Below are 7,244 nucleotides of genomic sequence, written 5' to 3' on the forward strand. Positions count from 1 at the left end.
GGCTGAATTAAAAATACAGAAATTTATATTCGACCACTGCGGTTTTATAAATCTATAAATAGCATGAAAGCTATTTTAGCTAGTAGCTTGCTAGTAGCTTGGTAGCTTGGCCATATTTCAGGCTAAGCTAAGCTAAGCTAAGCTAACAAGCAAAAAGCTAAGCTAAGCTAACAGTAAATAGCTTGGATTTTTCTAGGATAGTGTTATTTGAGCGTACTTTTGTCTATCACAGCAAACTGGCAAATCTAGTAAGAAACTCTTAGACTTTGATCGTTATTTGATTTTCCAGGAGAAATGTAATTTTTCCATGCTATCAATCAATTTTTTTATTAAGAAATACTCCGTGAACAAAATTCGTCGAAACGAGTTACAAAATTGCGTTAATTAAGACAAACATAAAACGCGTATCAGTTTGAGGCATGCTTGGCCACTATCTTTTCCAAGGTGCCCCTTATAGCCCCACTGAGTTCATCGACTATCTTTCCACCCTTAAATACCTTAAAGTTAGGCAACGACGAAACGTTAAAGTCTTCCACGACGTCCTGAAAGCAAAATCAAAGCATATGTTATAACTTGAAGCCTCAGGTGACAAGTGTCGTACCTCAAGTTCGTCAACGTCCACGCGCGCAAAAACAGCAGCAGGATATCGATTACATAGCTCCTCAAAAAATGGCGCGATTTCTAGGCACGGCTTGCACCACGTGGCCCAGAAGTCCACGACCAACTATTAGTAATAATGAACATACAAAACGTATCGTCAGTGTAATTGCGATCGAATCAATAAAAATCGTAGATGTGGCAAGATATCACAATGCAATTTGGATATCATACGCACCGCCTTGTTTGTTTCTTGGTTCTGCTGCATTAGTTGCTCCCACTGTACTTCCGTCGTGACATTTATCACCTGCACCTTACGCTGGCGCAACCCGTCCTCACGTTTCGAAGTTAACTTTTTTTCAGCATACTGTTCTAGTATTTCTTCTTTTGCTGGCTCCATCTCAACATTATGCTTCTTTATAAGTGCTTCCAATCCAGCTTTATCTGCCCCACGCATCTCATCGTACTTGATGCCACTACGGAAGACTTGGAACGTTGGCATAGCTGTAACACCACAGGCTTTACTGACGGACTTGAGCTCGTCCACGTCTACCTTGAGAAAAAGTATGCTTGGGTATTTGGCACTTAGTTCATGGAACACAGGACCAATGAAGCGGCACGGGCTGCACCACGAAGCTGAAAAGTCCACGACGACCGAACGTTTCGTTGGTTTGTCCTTACCAATAAGTTCCATAAACTGTTTTTCTGACGTCACGTGGATCACACGGCTCTAAAAACACCCTCATAAGTCAGCAAATAGTACCAATACAAATCTTGCTATCAAGAGAATCTACATTTTTAGGAATTTTTTCTTCGCCCTTGCCTAACACTTTAGTGCGAACATATGTCCACAATGCTTGCGAGATAATAAGCGCAAGCACTAGCACATGAAGAGGTAAGCAAAAATCTCCAAAGCATATCTAAGAGGCATTGCATGAGTGAGTATCAGAATCAATCGATGATAATTTCAAGACGAATACCGCATCCTACCATTTTCGTTTATCAAAAGGGAAAGTTCCCGAATGAAGCAGTAGAAGTTAAGATTGATTGCTCTTATAGAGAGATTTCGTATTCCCACAGAGTGATTGTCATTCTCGACGCCAATCGTCTTGTCACTTAGCAGTCAGAATGCGGGATGCTGGTAAACCTGGTGGTAAACCGGGCGGCGCAGGCGGCAAGGGTCGCAAGAAGCGCGAAAAGGGTGGAACTCGCAAGTTTGTGACATCGCTGGAGGAGATGACGTTGCGTGATGAACAGGAGGAGCAGAAGCGTAAAACTCGTGGTGACGATAGTGAGGAAGGTAGCAACTCAGAGAATGATGAAAGCTCAGAAGAAGAAGGAGAAGAATTAGTGGCTTTTGAACGTGTGCAGACCAATTCGTTATTTGGTTTTAGCAACAGCGCAGATGGCCCGGTATTGCAGCAGGAAAAGAAAAAGGTTGGCTTTGCGGCTGTTGCCAAGACGCAGAATCCAAACGCGAAGAAAACGGCGAATAAAGTAATGAAAGCTAAGGATATGGATGAGAATGCTGCCCCTCAACAGCTTAGTCGACGAGAGCGTGAAGCCATTGAGAAGGAGCGAGCAGCAGCGTATTACTTGAAAAAGCACTTGGCTGGTGAAACGGACGAGGCTAAGAAGGATTTGGCCAGATTGGCGGAAGTTAAACGTCGCCGTGAAGAAGCTGAACAGCGCAAGAAGGAGGAAGAAGAAGGTATGTAGCTTAGACTATTAAGATCTTGCTTATCTAATTGTGTTGTAATCGATGTAGCTGCTGCTGAACGCGAGAAGAGCAAGAAGAGTGTGCAGGTCAAGGATGACGGTAAGTTGAAAATTGAGCTGTAACCGGCAAACATGTATCGGACTAATTATTGTTGATTATAAGACGAACCTTTGGATGCTCGTGCGATCAAAGCCTTGAAGCCGGCAGTTTTGAAGGAGAAGTTGAAAGAGCGGGATCTGTCTACACAAGGCCAGAAGAAGGAGCTTATCCAACGACTCATAGACTATGAAAATGAGCGAGCTTTATGAGGTGATATTAGTTAACTAGTACCTTTCCAACTCGAACTTAAATGGCAACTTTCAAAATTTGAAAGTAAATTTAATGCTTTTCCAAAAAAATCTTAAAGGTCGGCATCATTACACATTCTTGACCTTTGGCACTATGGCGTCGACTTCTACTTCGCAGGCCGAGATGGTCGCGAGCTTGATTGGGGAAAAGGTGCTAGAAACACTAGATAAGAAACATCAGAAGCTGGACGAAACCATTAAAAAACTCGAGAAGGCTGACGATGACGAGCTAGAGCGACTTCGCGAGAAGCGGCTGCAGGCCATGCAGCAGAAAGCGCGTAAGATACAAGAGTTACGGGCTCATGGACATGGAGAGTATTCCACCATTTGCGATACACATGATTTTTTCGAAGTTATGAAAAAGAGTGACAAGGTCGTAGTCCACTTTTTTACTCCGGCCAACGCTTTCTGCCAGCTTGTGGACAGTCACTTAACGCGTCTGGCACCGCACCATGTTGAGACAAAGTTTGCTCGTATCAATGCTGAAAAGGCCGAGTATCTTGTCGATAAGCTCGGAGTGTATATGATCCCTTGTATTGCCCTGGTTCATAACCAGAAGGTAGAGAAAATGGTACAGGGTCTGGACGAGCTTGGAGGCACAGACAAATTCTCAACTGCTTTTTTGGCTTACTACTTGAGTTTGCACAAGGTGTTGACGTATGAAGGACCAGAGCCAGAAAATCCGCTGGATGATTGTGGAGGAGCCTACGCATCAGGAAAGGATCCGATTACGGCGAAGCAGCAGTTAGAAGAACGAATTCATAATATTCGCCAGAGTATCTTCTACGACAGCGATATGGATGAAGATGATTAGAATAATTGGATTGTGATAAATTAGGCAAAAGCTCAAATCTTGTGTATCGTGTCTAAATGTTGTGATGTTTTTTTGAAGAGGCGATACACCAATGACGGTAAGCACGTTGCCGCTGCCGTAAAATTTCCTTGCTTGATGTTTCTGAACAAAGATGATTTGAATCGCTACCTATGTTAAGCGTCTTATGACGCCACTTGGACAAGTTGGCAAGCGTCCAGCTCTGTTTTCCGCTAGAGATAACGGCATCTGCGCGGTCTTCCAGGCTTAAAGCGCGAATGTTCACCACTGTGGGAAGGTTTGCAAATGAGTTAATGACTTGAGAGCAGCATGCATTACTTTGACAAGATGCTTGTCGTTTGGACGTTGATGTGCCTTCGTCGTCGGCGGCACGTTTAAGTCGGCACGCCATATAATCTGGCGCGAAATGTTGGTAACACGCTTCTGTAATATTGGTAATTCCCAAAATTCAAAATGAAGGCATTTATGGACGGTAATAAGGTTAGTTTTCTAATCAATTAATAATGCTTCGTTTATTACCTCATAAAGACATTCGTAATGCCTCCCAATTCTCATTCTCTTCCTGCCTAAGACCGAAAAATCGGATTCACAGGCAACAAGCCCCGGCAAAATACCTCAGCGCATTAAGTCTTCCTTCAACAGCATCTCAAAGGTATTCGTTCTCGTAACATTGGATCAATTGCATCTTGCAAAAAGAGTCATTTTTTGAACGTGTCATTCGATAAAAACAGTCACGAGACGATTACCAAAATCTCTGCAAGACATGTGAAAATAAAGACAGAAAATCATCTTCGGTGATTCTCTGAACCCCGATAAGTACAGATAAAACTTTTTCGCCATCTACGAGCCCAGCATCCGATTGTCCCCCCTCTCTTATCAACACATACTGGGTTCCTTCACGCAGAGGATCGACTTTGTCATTAACCCACAAACCCTGGCCATCTATAAGAACTTTGATCGATGGAAAGGATATGGTTCAGTCTCCAACAGTTGTGCGGCCATTCTTTTTCTCTTTCTGCTCAAAAATCAATTGAAACGGGGTTACACGTACCCTTGAAAGAAAGAGCGGGACGCACAAGATTGTGCGACCGTAAATAGGTGTATCTTACACAAGTTAGTGTTATCACATAGTGGTGTTGCCACATCGTAGCAAGAAGCCACCGATCGGCAATAAGAGTGCTCAGCTCTTGGACAAAGTCAAACAACTCCTTCTTGCCCTGTTGGAAGGCAAGGAAACGCGATCGCACGCGATATTGCTGTTAGGCGGCGAGAACACTTGCAAAAGCTGACGCTTCAACTCCTTCCAGGAGGGAAACGCAGCTTCAACCGAAGCACTGCACGTTAGTGCCCGTTCTTGCGCTCGGCCCAAGCGCTGTTGCTCGTTTTGGAGCATGGCGGATGCCATAGCCATCTTGGCCTCTCTCATCCAGTGAAGGAGATTCTCTCCATCCTTACTCTCGAAAATTTTAGCGCTCACCATGAGCGGCCTGGGTCGGATGGAATCATCCGTCGTCGACAGCTTCTGCTGTACGTGCTTAACAGAGCTTTTTAATAACTTGCGAACGCATCCAGGCGGGCCCTTGCGCAACGAGGTGCTTTACGCCCTCAGGGCCCACCAGATACATCAATATATAAAGCCAGTCCTGCTTGCCCTAGGACAAATAGGAGTATTTCTCCATCCTCACAGATGATCAGTTGTAACGACTGAGGCGTAAATTGACCAACAAGTACTACCAAGTGTAGCGGCCTGTCGTAGCTCTTTGCTTAAAGGAAGCTAAGCTAGGGTCAACCAATACGAGTGTAACAGATCGCAATCCGCTACCTCCAAGAAACCAAACCTTAACCAAAGCAATCAAGCACTTCTGTTCAAAATTGAAAACTGTATTTAATGGGTTTAGTTGCGGCAGAGCGGCCAATATTTAAACCCTTGAATTTTCTCATAATATAGTAATACCTCATTAAATTAGCAAAACCTAACTAGTATAACAAAATCTAACGAATATAGTAATATGCATAACAACTGGCAATCCTGCCACATCCCCCCGGCGGCCGCAGCGACCGTCTTTATGGAAGGCCTCCGCACTGCTGTGGCCAGAAAAGAAGTCTTCCATGTGCATGCGTCTTCTTTCGAAGAAGCGGTGAATGTGCTATTGAATGCCGAATTTAACTTTAAGTCGGCGCGACTTGGTTGTAATGCACGCTTTAAGAGCTCGTCGAGCGGGCCTGAGCTAATGGATCTCAGCTATGCTGAGAAAGAGGAGGGAGAGCTCTGAGCTGCCGAACAGAGTGTAGACACCGACTCTGTTTTGTCTGTGGAGACGCCTGTCACCTTCAGACTGGTTGTCCCCTATGTATGGTGCGTAAAGGTTCGTCAAACCGACGTCCCGCCTCTAACCAGTCTGGTTTGTCGCGGGGAAACGAGACCACCCAGTAGGTGCGGGGCACCTTACTGGGAAAGAATTGAGTTCTGTTGTGCCTCATCATTTCAAACGAGAATAGCGGACAGAAGGGTACTAAGTTTCTTCAATACAACCGTGCTTTTCGTTGCGGCGATTAGGCGCAAGTTTTGTTATGAACTCTAAGATTTGTCAAGCTCGGTAAAAGTCTATTTTCACCATCATTTAAAGAAAGGAAGAGCAAGAAGGTTAGAACTTAACGAATGGTGCTGAAAGATGCAGACTGCACGGATCGGATCATCTATCCACTATCTTCATTTGTCTGAATTATGGAACGGACACATTCGCTCACTAGTACGATGCGAGGGACAAGGAAAAGCGAACGAAACATGTGCGAACAAAAAACGTCAATTATTGTCACAGTTTGAGAGTTATGCATTCGATAAATTTCTATATGAAGCACCATACACAGATTTTTTGCTTACATTAACGTTAGTACCCTAGACTTTCTTAGTGTACGGACCCGTACACTAACGTGGTTTCCAAGGGAGTAGGGCGTCTAGATGTACTCAAGATACTTAGCATGGCGGACGCCATAGCTGCAGCGGGGCTGCCGTTGCAAAACGCTTGAGGAAGCGTACGTTAGGTCACCGACTTTTCGTTCTTTACAAGAACCAAGTATGAGTTAGCGGATCGCAATCCGCTTACTCCAAGAGTGATTTTTGCCTACCCAAGGCTAATCGACTCTTCGGTTTAAATTCCAAACTGATTTTAATTATCCTTATTTTTAAGAGTTTAGATTTTCCTAGATATACTGAATATATATGGTAAAATCTAAATACATGCATAACTACTGGCTACCTAGCCCCGTGCCGTATTCTTGTTTGGGTGTGGTCACACCATGCTCATCTCGTGTGACACACCCACCTCTGATATTAGAATTTTTATAGTTCCAATCGATTATTGCCTCAATGATGCTCGCGTGTCCGTTAGACATTGCAACTCAATTTGTTGGAGTTTAACAACAGTTCAACAACTTCCTTGCTCAATGAGCCCAGTGTTTACGTCACGAAAACCATCAAGTCTTGCTGGTCCAGACAGCGAGCACGGGCAGAGCCCAACTGCGTCCCCCGCACCCGGTGCTACGTCGGACAGTGCGTCCGAGGCACCAGGGAATTTATATCCTAGGCTCGATGAGTACAAATGTCGCGCTCCGCGCACGCTTTCAGTGCCGAGTGGCCTCGTTGAGGATGCGGTCGACTATGAGTCTGACACCTTTTTTCCCGCATGGGACGACGAGGAAGACGAGCTGCGCCAGCGGCGCGATACGAGCCCTGCTCGTGTCTTGCGGA

General features: G+C 44.8%; 5 protein-coding genes across 5 annotated transcripts; 3 read left to right on the forward strand and 2 right to left on the reverse strand.

Annotated features, from left to right (window-relative positions):
- Positions 1-407: 407 nt before the first annotated feature.
- Positions 408-1,590, reverse strand: PHALS_11533 (thioredoxin; the record flags this gene model as incomplete). Its single annotated transcript, XM_024726704.1, has 5 exons — positions 408-542; positions 602-724; positions 836-1,327; positions 1,392-1,517; positions 1,588-1,590. The coding sequence occupies 5 exons, from the start codon at positions 1,588-1,590 to the stop codon at positions 408-410; spliced, it is 879 nt and encodes a 292-aa protein (XP_024572034.1).
- Positions 1,591-1,725: 135 nt separating this feature from the next.
- On the forward strand, positions 1,726-2,625 carry PHALS_11534 (28 kda heat-and acid-stable phospho; the record flags this gene model as incomplete). The annotated part of the gene is made up of 4 exons (XM_024726715.1): positions 1,726-1,888; positions 1,949-2,308; positions 2,366-2,416; positions 2,480-2,625. The coding sequence occupies 4 exons, from the start codon at positions 1,726-1,728 to the stop codon at positions 2,623-2,625; spliced, it is 720 nt and encodes a 239-aa protein (XP_024572035.1).
- A 133-nt stretch (positions 2,626-2,758) lies between these two features.
- PHALS_11535 (thioredoxin domain-containing protein 9) lies at positions 2,759-3,478 on the forward strand (the record flags this gene model as incomplete). The annotated part of the gene is made up of 1 exon (XM_024726726.1): positions 2,759-3,478. One exon carries the CDS (start codon positions 2,759-2,761, stop codon positions 3,476-3,478), a length of 720 nt encoding a protein of 239 aa, XP_024572036.1.
- Positions 3,479-3,530: 52 nt separating this feature from the next.
- PHALS_11536 (uncharacterized protein) lies at positions 3,531-3,887 on the reverse strand (the record flags this gene model as incomplete). Its single annotated transcript, XM_024726737.1, has 1 exon — positions 3,531-3,887. One exon carries the CDS (start codon positions 3,885-3,887, stop codon positions 3,531-3,533), a length of 357 nt encoding a protein of 118 aa, XP_024572037.1.
- Positions 3,888-6,168: 2,281 nt separating this feature from the next.
- Positions 6,169-6,396, forward strand: PHALS_11537 (uncharacterized protein; the record flags this gene model as incomplete). The annotated part of the gene is made up of 2 exons (XM_024726748.1): positions 6,169-6,246; positions 6,316-6,396. 2 exons carry the CDS (start codon positions 6,169-6,171, stop codon positions 6,394-6,396), a joined length of 159 nt encoding a protein of 52 aa, XP_024572038.1.
- Between the last annotated feature and the right edge of the window lie 848 nt (positions 6,397-7,244).

This window comes from Plasmopara halstedii (assembly GCF_900000015.1).
Source record: "Plasmopara halstedii genome assembly, contig: Scaffold_54, whole genome shotgun sequence".
Lineage (NCBI taxonomy): Eukaryota > Oomycota > Peronosporomycetes > Peronosporales > Peronosporaceae > Plasmopara > Plasmopara halstedii.